The 14,329-nt window shown below is 55.3% G+C and overlaps 1 protein-coding gene and 1 non-coding gene across 2 annotated transcripts in view; both read right to left on the bottom strand.

Moving 5' to 3' along the window:
• Window positions 1-7,850: 7,850 nt before the first annotated feature.
• Window positions 7,851-14,329, bottom strand: part of mtch2 (mitochondrial carrier homolog 2) — a 35,100-nt gene continuing 28,621 nt past the window's right edge. Inside the window, exons 11-12 of the mRNA XM_067977519.1 lie at window positions 14,130-14,205; window positions 7,851-9,296 (exon numbers count right to left, since the gene is read on the bottom strand). Coding sequence (XP_067833620.1) covers window positions 9,210-9,296; window positions 14,130-14,205 — 163 coding nt within the window. The 3' untranslated portion in view covers window positions 7,851-9,209. The remainder of the gene's footprint in view (window positions 9,297-14,129; window positions 14,206-14,329) is intronic.
• Window positions 10,190-10,321, bottom strand: LOC137309262 (small Cajal body-specific RNA 14). The gene has a single exon (XR_010959801.1). It is a non-coding gene; the product is annotated as a small Cajal body-specific RNA 14 (non-coding RNA).

The following is a 14,329-nucleotide window of genomic DNA, read 5'->3' as shown; positions in this document are numbered from 1 at the left end:
GTGACAGGCCCCGTGGAGAAGTGAATCAGGACCGTGCTCCAGTACAGTGACAGGCCCCGTGGAGAGTAATGAATCAGGACCGTGCTCCAGTAGTGACAGGCCCCGTGGAGAAGTGAATCAGGACCGTGCTCCAGTACAGTGACAGGCCCCGTGGGGAAGTGAATCAGGACCGTGCTCCAGTAGTGACAGGCCCCGTGGAGAAGTGAATCAGGACCGTGCTCCAGTACAGTGACAGGCCCCGTGGGGAAGTGAATCAGGACCGTGCTCCAGTAGTGACAGGCCCCGTGGAGAGAAGTGAATCAGGACCTTGTTCCAGTAGTGACAGGCCCCGGGGAGAAGTGAATCAGGACCGTGCTCCAGTACAGTGACAGGCCCCGTGGAGAAGTGAATCAAGACCGTGCTCCAGTACAGTGACACGCCCCGGGGAGAAGTGAATCAGGACCGTGCTCCAGTAGTGACAGGCCCCGTGGAGAAGTGAATCAGGACCGTGCTCCAGTAGTGACAGGCCCCGTGGAGAAGTGAATCAGGATCGTGCTCCAGTAGTGACAGGCCCCGTGGAGAAGTGAATCAGGACCGTGCTCCAGTAGTGACAGGCCCCGTGGAGAAGTGAATCAGGACCGTGCTCCAGTAGTGACAGGCCCCGTGGAGAAGTGAATCAGGACCGTGCTCCAGTAGTGACAGGCCCCGTGGAGCAGTGAATCAGGACCGTGCTCCAGTACAGTGACCGGACCCGTGGAGAAGAGAATCAGGACCGTGCTCCAGTAGTGACAGGCCCCGTGGAGAAGAGAATCAGGACCGTGCTCCAGTAGTGACAGGCCCCGTGGAGAAGTGAATCAGGACCGTGCTCCAGTAGTGACAGGCCCCGTGGAGCAGTGAATCAGGACCGTGCTCCAGTACAGTGACAGGCCCCGTGGAGAAGTGAATCAGGACCGTGCTCCAGTAGTGACAGGCCCCGTGGAGAAGAGAATCAGGACCGTGCTCCAGTAGTGACAGGCCCCGTGGAGAAGTGAATCAGGACCGTGCTCCAGTACAGTGACCGGACCCGTGGAGAAGTGAATCAGGACCGTGCTCCAGGAGTGACAGGCCCCGTGGAGAAGTGAATCAGGACCGTGCTCCAGTACAGTGACAGGCCCCGTGGAGAAGTGAATCAGGACCGTGCTCCAGTACAGTGACAGGCCCCGTGGAGAGTAATGAATCAGGACCGTGCTCCAGTAGTGACAGGCCCCGTGGAGAAGTGAATCAGGACCGTGCTCCAGTACAGTGACAGGCCCCGTGGGGAAGTGAATCAGGACCGTGCTCCAGTACAGTGACAGGCCCCGTGGAGAAGTGAATCAGGACCGTGCTCCAGTAGTGACAGGCCCCGTGGAGAAGTGAATCAGGACCGTGCTCCAGTACAGTGACAGGCCCCGTGGGGAAGTGAATCAGGACCGTGCTCCAGTACAGTGACAGGCCCCGGGGAGAAGTGAATCAGGACCGTGCTCCAGTAGTGACAGGCCCCGTGGAGAAGTGAATCAGGACCGTGCTCCAGTAGTGACAGGCCCCGTGGAGAAGTGAATCAGGACCGTGCTCCAGTACAGTGACAGGCCCCGTGGGGAAGTGAATCAGGACCGTGCTCCAGTACAGTGACCGGCCCCGTGGAGAGAAGTGAATCAGGACCGTGCTCCAGTAGTGACAGGCCCCGTGGAGAAGTGAATCAGGACCGTGCTCCAGTAGTGACAGGCCCCGTGGAGAAGTGAATCAGGACCGTGCTCCAGTAGTGACAGGCCCCGTGGAGAAGTGAATCAGGACCGTGCTCCAGTACAGTGACAGGCCCCGTGGAGAAGTGAATCAGGACCGTGCTCCAGTACAGTGACAGGCCCCGTGGAGAAGTGAATCAGGACCGTGCTCCAGTACAGTGACAGGCCCCGTGGAGAAGTGAATCAGGACCGTGCTCCAGTAGTGACAGGCCCCGTGGGGAAGTGAATCAGGACCGTGCTCCAGTAGTGACAGGCCCCGTGGAGAAGTGAATCAGGACCGTGCTCCAGTAGTGACAGGCCCCGTGGAGAGAAGTGAATCAGGACCGTGCTGCAGTAGTGACAGGCCCCGTGGAGAAGTGAATCAGGACCTTGCTCCAGTACAGTGACAGGCCCCGTGGAGAGAAGTGAATCAGGACCGTGCTCCAGTACAGTGACAGGCCCGGGGAGAAGTGAATCAGGACCGTGCTCCAGTAGTGACAGGCCCCGTGGAGAAGTGAATCAGGACCGTGCTCCAGTACAGTGACAGGCCCCGTGGAGAAGTGAATCAGGACCGTGCTCCAGTACAGTGACAGGCCCCGTGGAGAAGTGAATCAGGACCGTGCTCCAGTAGTGACAGGCCCCGGGGAGAAGTTAATCAGGACCGTGCTCCAGTAGTGACAGGCCCCGTGGAGAAGTGAATCAGGACCGTGCTCCAGTGGTGACAGGCCCCGTGGGGAAGTGAATCAGGACCGTGCTCCAGTACAGTGACAGGCCCCGTGGAGAAGTGAATCAGGACCGTGCTCCAGTAGTGACAGGCCCGGGGAGAAGTGAATCAGGCCCGTGCTCCAGTAGTGACAGGCCCCGTGGAGAAGTGAATCAGGACCGTGCTCCAGTAGTGACAGGCCCCGTGGAGAGTAATGAATCAGGACCGTGCTCCAGTACAGTGACAGGCCCCGTGGAGAAGTGAATCAGGACCGTGCTCCAGTACAGTGACAGGCCCGGGGAGAAGTGAATCAGGACCGTGCTCCAGTGCAGTGACAGGACCCGTGGAGAGAAGTGAATCAGGACCTTGTTCCAGTAGTGACAGGCCCCGGGGAGAAGTGAATCAGGACCGTGCTCCAGTACAGTGACAGGCCCCGTGGAGAAGTGAATCAAGACCGTGCTCCAGTACAGTGACAGGCCCCGGGGAGAAGTGAATCAGGACCGTGCTCCAGTAGTGACAGGCCCCGTGGAGAAGTGAATCAGGACCGTGCTCCAGTAGTGACAGGCCCCGTGGAGAAGTGAATCAGGATCGTGCTCCAGTAGTGACAGGCCCCGTGGAGAAGTGAATCAGGACCGTGCTCCAGTAGTGACAGGCCCCGTGGAGAAGTGAATCAGGACCGTGCTCCAGTAGTGACAGGCCCCGGGGAGAAGTGAATCAGGACCGTGCTCCAGTAGTGACAGGCCCCGTGGAGAAGTGAATCAGGACCGTGCTCCAGTAGTGACAGGCCCCGTGGAGCAGTGAATCAGGACCGTGCTCCAGTACAGTGACCGGACCCGTGGAGAAGAGAATCAGGACCGTGCTCCAGTAGTGACAGGCCCCGTGGAGAAGAGAATCAGGACCGTGCTCCAGTAGTGACAGGCCCCGTGGAGAAGTGAATCAGGACCGTGCTCCAGTACAGTGACCGGACCCGTGGAGAAGTGAATCAGGACCGTGCTCCAGGAGTGACAGGCCCCGTGGAGAAGTGAATCAGGACCGTGCTCCAGTACAGTGACAGGCCCCGTGGAGAAGTGAATCAGGACCGTGCTCCAGTACAGTGACAGGCCCCGTGGAGAGTAATGAATCAGGACCGTGCTCCAGTAGTGACAGGCCCCGTGGAGAAGTGAATCAGGACCGTGCTCCAGTACAGTGACAGGCCCCGTGGGGAAGTGAATCAGGACCGTGCTCCAGTAGTGACAGGCCCCGTGGAGAAGTGAATCAGGACCGTGCTCCAGTACAGTGACAGGCCCCGTGGGGAAGTGAATCAGGACCGTGCTCCAGTAGTGACAGGCCCCGTGGAGAGAAGTGAATCAGGACCTTGTTCCAGTAGTGACAGGCCCCGGGGAGAAGTGAATCAGGACCGTGCTCCAGTACAGTGACAGGCCCCGTGGAGAAGTGAATCAAGACCGTGCTCCAGTACAGTGACAGGCCCCGGGGAGAAGTGAATCAGGACCGTGCTCCAGTAGTGACAGGCCCCGTGGAGAAGTGAATCAGGACCGTGCTCCAGTAGTGACAGGCCCCGTGGAGAAGTGAATCAGGATCGTGCTCCAGTAGTGACAGGCCCCGTGGAGAAGTGAATCAGGACCGTGCTCCAGTAGTGACAGGCCCCGTGGAGAAGTGAATCAGGACCGTGCTCCAGTAGTGACAGGCCCCGGGGAGAAGTGAATCAGGACCGTGCTCCAGTAGTGACAGGCCCCGTGGAGAAGTGAATCAGGACCGTGCTCCAGTAGTGACAGGCCCCGTGGAGCAGTGAATCAGGACCGTGCTCCAGTACAGTGACCGGACCCGTGGAGAAGAGAATCAGGACCGTGCTCCAGTAGTGACAGGCCCCGTGGAGAAGAGAATCAGGACCGTGCTCCAGTAGTGACAGGCCCCGTGGAGAAGTGAATCAGGACCGTGCTCCAGTAGTGACAGGCCCCGTGGAGCAGTGAATCAGGACCGTGCTCCAGTAGTGACAGGCCCCGTGGAGAAGTGAATCAGGACCGTGCTCCAGTAGTGACAGGCCCCGTGGAGAAGAGAATCAGGACCGTGCTCCAGTAGTGACAGGCCCCGTGGAGAAGTGAATCAGGACCGTGCTCCAGTACAGTGACCGGACCCGTGGAGAAGTGAATCAGGACCGTGCTCCAGGAGTGACAGGCCCCGTGGAGAAGTGAATCAGGACCGTGCTCCAGTACAGTGACAGGCCCCGTGGAGAAGTGAATCAGGACCGTGCTCCAGTACAGTGACAGGCCCCGTGGAGAGTAATGAATCAGGACCGTGCTCCAGTAGTGACAGGCCCCGTGGAGAAGTGAATCAGGACCGTGCTCCAGTACAGTGACAGGCCCCGTGGGGAAGTGAATCAGGACCGTGCTCCAGTAGTGACAGGCCCCGTGGAGAAGTGAATCAGGACCGTGCTCCAGTACAGTGACAGGCCCCGTGGGGAAGTGAATCAGGACCGTGCTCCAGTACAGTGACAGGCCCCGTGGAGAGAAGTGAATCAGGACCGTGCTCCAGTGCAGTGACAGGCCCGGGGAGAAGTGAATCAGGACCGTGCTCCAGTAGTGACAGGCCCCGTGGAGAAGTGAATCAGGACCGTGCTCCAGTAGTGACAGGCCCCGTGGAGAAGTGAATCAGGACCGTGCTCCAGTAGTGACAGGCCCCGTGGAGAAGTGAATCAGGACCGTGCTCCAGTACAGTGACAGGCCCCGTGGAGAGAAGTGAATCAGGACCGTGCTGCAGTAGTGACAGGCCCCGTGGAGAAGTGAATCAGGACCTTGCTCCAGTACAGTGACAGGCCCCGTGGAGAGAAGTGAATCAGGACCGTGCTCCAGTACAGTGACAGGCCCGGGGAGAAGTGAATCAGGACCGTGCTCCAGTAGTGACAGGCCCCGTGGAGAAGTGAATCAGGACCGTGCTCCAGTACAGTGACAGGCCCCGTTGAGAAGTGAATCAGGACCGTGCTCCAGTACAGTGACAGGCCCCGTGGAGAAGTGAATCAGGACCGTGCTCCAGTAGTGACAGGCCCCGGGGAGAAGTTAATCAGGACCGTGCTCCAGTAGTGACAGGCCCCGTGGAGAAGTGAATCAGGACCGTGCTCCAGTGGTGACAGGCCCCGTGGGGAAGTGAATCAGGACCGTGCTCCAGTACAGTGACAGGCCCGGGGAGAAGTGAATCAGGACCGTGCTCCAGTACAGTGACAGGCCCCGTGGAGAGAAGTGAATCAGGACCGTGCTCCAGTAGTGACAGGCCCCGTGGAGAAGTGAATCAGGACCGTGCTCCAGTAGTGACAGGCCCCGTGGAGAAGTGAATCAGGACCGTGCTCCAGTACAGTGACAGGCCCCGGGGAGAAGTGAATCAGGACCGTGCTCCAGTAGTGACAGGCCCCGTGGAGAAGTGAATCAGGACCGTGCTCCAGTACAGTGACAGGCCTCGTGGAGAAGTGAATCAGGACCGTGCTCCAGTAGTGACAGGCCCCGTGGAGAAGTGAATCAGGACCGTGCTCCAGTAGTGACAGGCCCCGTGGAGAAGTGAATCAGGACCGTGCTCCAGTAGTGACAGGCCCCGTGGAGAAGTGAATCAGGACCGTGCTCCAGTACAGTGACAGGCCCCGGGGAGAAGTGAATCAGGATCGTGCTCCAGTACAGTGACAGGCCCCGGGGAGAAGTGAATCAGGACCGTGCTCCAGTACAGTGACAGGCCCCGTGGAGAAGTGAATCAGGACCGTGCTCCAGTACAGTGACAGGCCCCGTGGAGAAGTGAATCAGGACCGTGCTCCAGTCGTGACAGGCCCCGGGGAGAAGTGAATCAGGACCGTGCTCCAGTACAGTGACAGGCCCGGGGAGAAGTGAATCAGGACCGTGCTCCAGTAGTGACAGGCCCCGTGGAGAAGTGAATCAGGACCGTGCTCCAGTGGTGACAGGCCCCGTGGGGAAGTGAATCAGGACCGTGCTCCAGTACAGTGACAGGCCCGGGGAGAAGTGAATCAGGACCGTGTTCCAGTACAGTGACAGGCCCCGTGGAGAGAAGTGAATCAGGACCGTGCTCCAGTAGTGACAGGCCCCGTGGAGAAGTGAATCAGGACCGTGCTCCAGTAGTGACAGGCCCCGTGGAGAAGTGAATCAGGACCGTGCTCCAGTACAGTGACAGGCCCCGGGGAGAAGTGAATCAGGACCGTGCTCCAGTAGTGACAGGCCCCGTGGAGAAGTGAATCAGGACCGTGCTCCAGTACAATGACAGGCCTCGTGGAGAAGTGAATCAGGACCGTGCTCCAGTAGTGACAGGCCCCGTGGAGAAGTGAATCAGGACCGTGCTCCAGTAGTGACAGGCCCCGTGGAGAAGTGAATCAGGACCGTGCTCCAGTACAGTGACAGGCCCCGGGGAGAAGTGAATCAGGACCGTGCTCCAGTAGTGACAGGCCTCGTGGAGAAGTGAATCAGGACCGTGCTCCAGTACAGTGACAGGCCCCGTGGAGAAGTGAATCAGGACCGTGCTCCAGTACAGTGACAGGCCCCGTGGAGAAGTGAATCAGGACCGTGCTCCAGTAGTGACAGGCCCCGTAGAGAGAAGTGAATCAGGACCGTGCTCCAGTACAGTGACAGGCCCCGTGGAGAAGTGAATCAGGACCGTGCTCCAGTAGTGACAGGCCCCGTGGAGAAGTGAATCAGGACCGTGCTCCAGTACAGTGACAGGCCCCGTGGAGAAGTGAATCAGGACCGTGCTCCAGTACAGTGACAGGCCCGGGGAGAAGTGAATCAGGACCGTGCTCCAGTCGTGACAGGCCCCGTGGAGAAGTGAATCAGGACCGTGCTCCAGTCGTGACAGGCCCCGTGGAGAGAAGTGAATCAGGACCGTGCTCCAGTCGTGACAGGCCCCGTGGAGAGAAGTGAATCAGGACCGTGCTCCAGTACAGTGACAGGCCCCGTGGAGAAGTGAATCAGGACCGTGCTCCAGTCGTGACAGGCCCCGTAGAGAGAAGTGAATCAGGACCGTGCTCCAGTACAGTGACAGGCCCCGTGGAGAAGTGAATCAGGACCGTGCTCCAGTAGTGACAGGCCCCGTGGAGAAGTGAATCAGGACCGTGCTCCAGTACAGTGACAGGCCCCGTGGAGAAGTGAATCAGGACCGTGCTCCAGTACAGTGACAGGCCCCGTGGAGAAGTGAATCAGGACCGTGCTCCACTTTCCTCACTTCCTAAAGAGACTGTCCTGTCTGTTTGATGAACAGGCTGCAAACTCTAATCATGGGGCTGTACCGAGTGGGGAAAGAGGCAGAAATCGCAGACTTTTTTTTAAAAAAAAATTGAACTCAGTCGCGCATCGTTCGTTGAGAAAGCAAAGAGGTTTCGAGTTTGACCGGACCCTGTTTTGCCCGGAGAGGAGTCACTGTCGGAATATAATACATTATAGGGAAAGTCAGAGTGCTGCACAAACCTGCTTTATTGAATATACTTCAACATGCGGCAGCTCATGAATCAGAGTCGTACAGGCCTGCTTTATTGCTCTTTACAGTCGTACCAACCAGCGACAGTACAGCACTGCCCACTACTGGTCGCGGACAGTCAATGCAGGCAGGACTGCCCCAGGGGTTGAAGTCCCCGGTTTGTAAATATTCACATTAACCGGCTCCCCACCTGCTGGCGGCCGGTCACATTCGTGGTTGTGGGATTAGAAAAAAAAGCGAATTAGTTTACAGATAGAACTGAGGAGTCCAGTGTCCTGTTCCCCTGCCCGTCCAAAGGGTGAACACCCTTTGGCACCGCCCAGTGCCATACTGAGCCAATGCAGACCAGCGGGGGCCCGCGCGGGCAGATCCATGGTCTGTGGCGAGTTGGCCGGTCGCAGCCCAGGCCGTACTTTTAGCACTCTAATTGGTCTGTGCGCCCCTCTCTGTCGGGGTCGGGGAAACCAGCTCGGGTCCCAGCTCCCGATCACTATGCAGCACCTTCCACTGCGCAGAGTGTGGACAGGATTGGAATTGGCTGCGACGCTCCATTGGGCCAACAGGGAGAATGGGCACTGGGGTCAGGTGCCCAGTGTCTTCGGGACTGTCCTCCCCCCCCCCCACCCCCCCCCTCCTCCGGTGAGGAGTGGAGAGAGCGTCACCTTCAGCACACAATCCCTGTATCGTCTCCACTAAATCCCGGCTGCTAAAAGGGGCAGTGAGCGAGAGTAGAGAACCTTCCCTTCTCTCCCCAGTCACCCTCTCCCTTTAACCGTTGCCCAGCTCATGGTGCAGGACAGCAGAGAGCTGAAGGAGGCAAGCGGACCAGGGATTTTAAACAGCGCCCCTCCAGGGACAGTCCTCTCGCCTGTAAGACCGACTTACGATGCCACCGGATGTGGACGGTGAGTAACCATGATGATCGAGAGCCTGTTCTACCCCCCCCCCCCCCCCCACTTTGTTCACTAACACGGGGAAGAGCAGGCAGCGTGATGGAGATTTTATTTAAACGGTACTGGGATGTTGGGGGGGGGGTGGTGGTGGTGGCGGAGTTCACCATTCACAAAGACACGGCCCTTGCCTCTCCCTCCCTCCCTCTCACAAAGACCATCCATTGTACAAACCACTGAGCAACAGACAGGGAATTAAAATAAAAAGGTTTCCGTTTTAAATCAGAGCCTCTCATTCCGTCATAAAATAACACATGGTGCCAGTGTGGATCAACATTACATCATTAAAAACTGCAGGTACGTCATTGTAAACAAAATCATAGAAATCAGAACCCCTTCCCCCCCCCCACCCAATCCTTCCCATTCACAGCTCCTTGCCACGTGCCTCTACACAAATCGTTTCTGGTCAAGTGCGTACATTCTTCCAGCCGGAGCCTTCCGGAAAAACAGACTGTTCCCTCGGCTCATGTTCCCCTGCAGGAGAAAAACAAAAAAAAGTGAGGGGAGAAAGAACCGTTCAATTGAAACTGGGAGAGGAGCTGGAAGCAGTGAAAATCCGAGACACGGGTTCAGTACCAAATGCTGGAGATATAGAGAGAGAGAGAGAGAGAGAGAGAGAGAGAGCTGAGACACCATCTGAAGGGAAAGCTAAGCTCGTGTCCAGCGACACACGTGGCCGGCCGATGACACGTGTACACACCTACGCAGCAACACCAACTGTGCCAGTACAAAACGCGGCACACCAATACCTAGTGTAACAATGCTTGGTGTCCAGTGTTGGGTGTACCGTTATTTGGCAATGGTGTTCCAGCGCCGGGTGTGCCAGCACCTTGTTTAACTGGTTATTCTTCATGTGTAAGCCTAGAAAGCCCATCTCAGTGGAGGGATTGGGCACTGTAGCTGAGCCAGACTGTGTCCTCCCTGGACATCCACACGCACTTCCCAGCAGCAGTCTGTGATCAGGAGTGGGAATCCTGGCTGATTCCTCCCCTCCCTAACCCACAAAGCCCGTTGGAGCGCCCCTACCAGCCCCCGAGTAACAGCGCAGCCCTGTGACGGAAGCCGGGACCTCCATGGCTTGGACGTCTTGTGTTTCATATGGATTAGGAGGAGGTGCCGGCCACTAATCCAGAGACCGAGGCCAACTGCAGTGTCCCTACTGCCACTCCACCCGAGATCAGCTAACAGGACAGAGTGGAGCTGGAGCCTGAGGCCCAGTGCCTCGTCACACGGTCAAGGCACGAATCAGACCTGGAAGGTGAAAAGCCATTCAGTGTACTTCTAGCCTGGTCACGGTCAGCTTTACAACCACCACCCACCTGCACCATTCTCCAGTCTCGGAGCTGAGCCTGTTTGAGAAGTAAAGAGATGTTAGGAACCATCGCACAGAAACCCTGGCAACTCCAGAGGGCCCGTCGGTGGGAACCATATTTAATCTGTGTGGCATATTTTGGCCGCACCATATCGGCTGGATAATGCAGCAATTGAAGAACAACCACAGTGAGACCCGAGAGGGAGCAGGTCCCAGCCTCATTCACACATGTTCCAACATACCCAGCACACAGACTTATTCAGCATCATACACAGAGAGGAGGTAGAGATGACCACTCTTCTCCTGATCTCCCCACAAATCACTAAGTGTGCGTGATTTTATCTTTTACACATGTATACAAAATCCCAGCAGGATTGCTCCAAACAAGGAGTAAAAACTGGTGCCCGTTGTCCTCACTTCCCTTGGTTCCTGGGGTGCGTTTAATGAAATGAACAGGCTAGGTATAAAATGCTGGGTCCCGCGGTTTCACAGGCACTATGGAGTTCTGTAAATTGGAATCGGGAATGTGCTTTGACGCTATCCCTGGCTGACTGGTATCAGCGGAAGTGGCTGTGGGAGCCCTGGTGCACCAAGTGCTTGGTACCGCTTGTAACATTCCTTGGAAGAGATGAAGGGGATAAAAGCCAGCTCTATCCGCAGATTCCATCGTCTTCTGGGATCCACAATTTGTTCAGCCTGAAGACGTGGAACTCCTGACCTCACAGATACAACTAAACACGTTCTACTGCGGGCCATGAAAACTCTGGACACTCCATTCACCTCGCAGTATTGGCGACGTGTGTTCAGTCCAGGAGTCTACTCTAACTGCTTTTTTTTTTTCTTTATTCGTTCATGGGATGTGGGCGTCGCTGGCGAGGCCAACATTCATTGCCCACCCCTAACTGTCCTTGAGAAGATGGTGGTGAGCCGCCTTCTTGAACCGCTGCAGTCCGTAATATTGTATAAAGCTCAATCAGCCCGCACCCTCCCCCTCCACTCTCTGGTCTGTAAGGCTCGTAGCTGGCCCTCTGAACACTTTGGATTAGTCTGATTCTCTGCAGTGTCTATGTCCTTTGTGATGTGACCAGAGCTGAACGCACTGTTCTTCCCGAAATCTCACCAGTGAATTGTAAAGCCCCGGTACATCCTCCGGACACTTGCCCTCTGCCCGTCTGGTTACATATTCCATTAATTGCTCCAGCCCGTTGTCCTTATGGTCTTGTAGGAAAATCCGCATCGGAGCAATGGGAGTCTTTCAGAAGGGAGATTGAGACCATACAATGGCAACATGTTCCCGTAAAGGTCAAGGGTGGTTCCAAGAACTCCAGGGAACCTTGGATGTCAGGGGATATACGAGAATGGATTAGGAAAAAAAGGAGGGCTTTTGGCAGATACAAAAGGCTAAAGACGGAGGAAGCCCTAGAGGAGTACAAAAAGTGCAGGGGGATACTTAAAAAAGAAATTAGGAGATCAAGGAGGGGCCATGAAATGACACTGGCGAGCAAAATAAAGGAAAATCCTAAGATGTTTTATAAGTATATTAAGGGTAAGAGGATGACTAGGGAAAAAATAGGGCCCATTAGGGACAAAAATGGCAATCTGTGTGTGGAGCTGGCAGATGTAGGAGGGGTTCTAAATGATTTTTTTGCATCTGTTTTCACTATGGAGAAGGACGATGTAGACATAGAAATACGGCAGGGGGACTGTGATATACTCGAACATATTAACATCGAGCGGGAGGAGGTATTGGCGGTTTTAGCAGGCCTAAAAATGGATAAATCCCCAGGCCCGGACGAAATGTATCCCAGGCTACTGTGTGAGGCAAAGGAGGAGATTGCGGGGGCTCTGACACATATATTCAGAACCTCTCTGGCCACAGGGGATGTGCCAGAGGACTGGAGAACCGCTAATGTAATACCATTATTCAAGAAGGGGAGTAGGGAAAAACCGGGGAACTACAGGCCAGTGAGCCTAACATCAGTGGTAGGAAAATTATTGGAAAAAATTCTGAAGGACAAAATTAGTCTCCACTTGGAGAAGCAAGGATTAATCAGGGATAGTCAACATGGCTTTGTCAAGGGAAGATCATGTTTGACTAATTTGATTGAATTTTTTGAGGGGGTGACTAGGCGTGTGGATGAGGGTAACGCAGTGGATGTGGTATACATGGATTTCAGTAAGGCCTTCGATAAAGTCCCCCACAGGAGACTGGTCAAGAAGGTACGAGCCCATGGAATCCAGGGTGCCTTGGCACTTTGGATACAAAACTGGCTTAGTGGCAGAAGGCAGAGGGTGATGGTCGAAGGTTGTTTTTGTGACTGGAAGCCTGTGGCCAGTGGGGTACCACAGGGATCGGTGCTGGGTCCCTTGCTGTTTGTGGTCTACATTAATGACTTGGATATGAATGTAAAAGGTATGATCAGTAAGTTCGCTGATGATACAAAAATTGGTAGGGTGGTAAATAGCGAGGAGGATAGCCTCAGTCTGCAGGACGATATAGATGGGTTGGTCAGATGGGCGGAACAGTGGCAAATGGAATTTAACCCGGAAAAGTGCGAGGTGATGCACTTTGGAGGGACTAACAAGGCAAGGGAATACACAATGAATGGGAGGACCCTAGGCAAGACAGAGGGTCAGAGGGATCTTGGTGTGCAAGTTCACAGATCCCTGAAGGCGGCGGAACAGGTAGATAAGGTGGTAAAGAAGGCATATGGGATACTTGCCTTTATTAGCCGAGGCATAGAATATAAGAGCAAGGAGGTTATGATGGAGCTGTATAAAACACTGGTTAGGCCACAGCTGGAGTACTGTGTGCAGTTCTGGTCGCCACACTACAGGAAGGATGTGATCGCTTTGGAGAGGGTGCAGAGGAGATTCACCAGGATGTTACCAGGGCTGGAGCGCTTCAGCTATGAAGAGAGACTGGGAAGATTGGGTTTGTTTTCCTTGGAGCAGAGGAGGCTGAGGGGGGACATGATTGAGGTGTACAAAATTATGAGGGGCAGAGATAGGATGGATACTGAGGAGCTTTTTCCCTTCGTTGAGGGTACTATAACAAGGGGACATAGATTCAAGGTAAAAGGCGGGAGGTTTAGAGGGGATTTGAGAAAGAACTTTTTCACCCAGAGGGTGGTTGGAGTCTGGAACTCACTGCCTGAAAGGGTTGTGGAGGCAGGAACCCTCACAACATTCAAGAAGCATTTGGATGAGCACTTGAAATGCCATAGCATACAAGGCTACGGACCAAATGCTGGAATATGGGATTGGAGTAGACAGGGCTGATGGCCGGCGCGGACACGATGGGCCGAAGGGCCTCTATCCGTGCTGTATAACTCTATGACTCGATGACTCTAACTCCCCTCAGTCCTGCTGTCCCGCTGTCCCCTCTTCTAATTAACCAGGGTGTACAGTCAGAATGTGCCATGGACACATTTCCTCGGATATTTTGTACCCAGCCTCTCAGTCTTCTTGTTCACCTGTGTTAGACTGCTCTGCAGGCCGAATTCTCACCGACAAGCACCGATGGCTTTCTTAAGTCAAAAAGCGTATTGATGTTTCCTAACTTTTCCAACCTTGACTTGCTTTAAACTGCTGGTGAGATCTCACAGCTGAAGCCTCTCTAATTGCAGCCTTCGGCCAGACTGCCTTCCATCACTTGTCAAAGTTGTAATTATCCAGCTTGTTAAGTTGAAGAAGAACCACTCATTGCATCTGTACCGACTGGGGCTCGGGGTGACAGACTGTTCTGGGGGCACCACTGGGTCGAGAAAGGATGAATCTGCAGTCGGATGGGCCAGGCTCACCAGGACATAGAGCAGCGATGAGCACCGTGCCAGTGTACCCAGACATCAGAGGGCTCATTCACTCTCCACTCCATCAATCTCAGGTTCCAGGGCGGCTCCACACAGTAACTCTGCACAGTGAATGCAGGCGGTTGCAACAGACATATACAGCGTGCAGCACAAGCGGCGCATCAGATCAGCGGCTCTCCTCACCTCTCTGCTCAGCTGACGCCAGCAGTCAATCCACGATGTGTACACGGCTGCGTAGGGAGGGAGGCCACCGACCAGACTAGGGAAAGACACACGCACATTAGACAGTGATTTCACACCCAGCACGTCAGAGACAGACACCCCAGCCACCCCTCACAGAGCTGAGCAACCACAGGCGATGCATTGGATGGTACTCGATGGTA

This window comes from Heptranchias perlo, unplaced genomic scaffold, assembly GCF_035084215.1.
Source record: "Heptranchias perlo isolate sHepPer1 unplaced genomic scaffold, sHepPer1.hap1 HAP1_SCAFFOLD_156, whole genome shotgun sequence".
Taxonomy (NCBI): Eukaryota; Metazoa; Chordata; class Chondrichthyes; order Hexanchiformes; family Hexanchidae; genus Heptranchias; species Heptranchias perlo.
The sequence above is the reverse complement of the archived record's forward strand: the minus strand, read 5'-3'. Positions and strand labels throughout refer to the sequence as shown.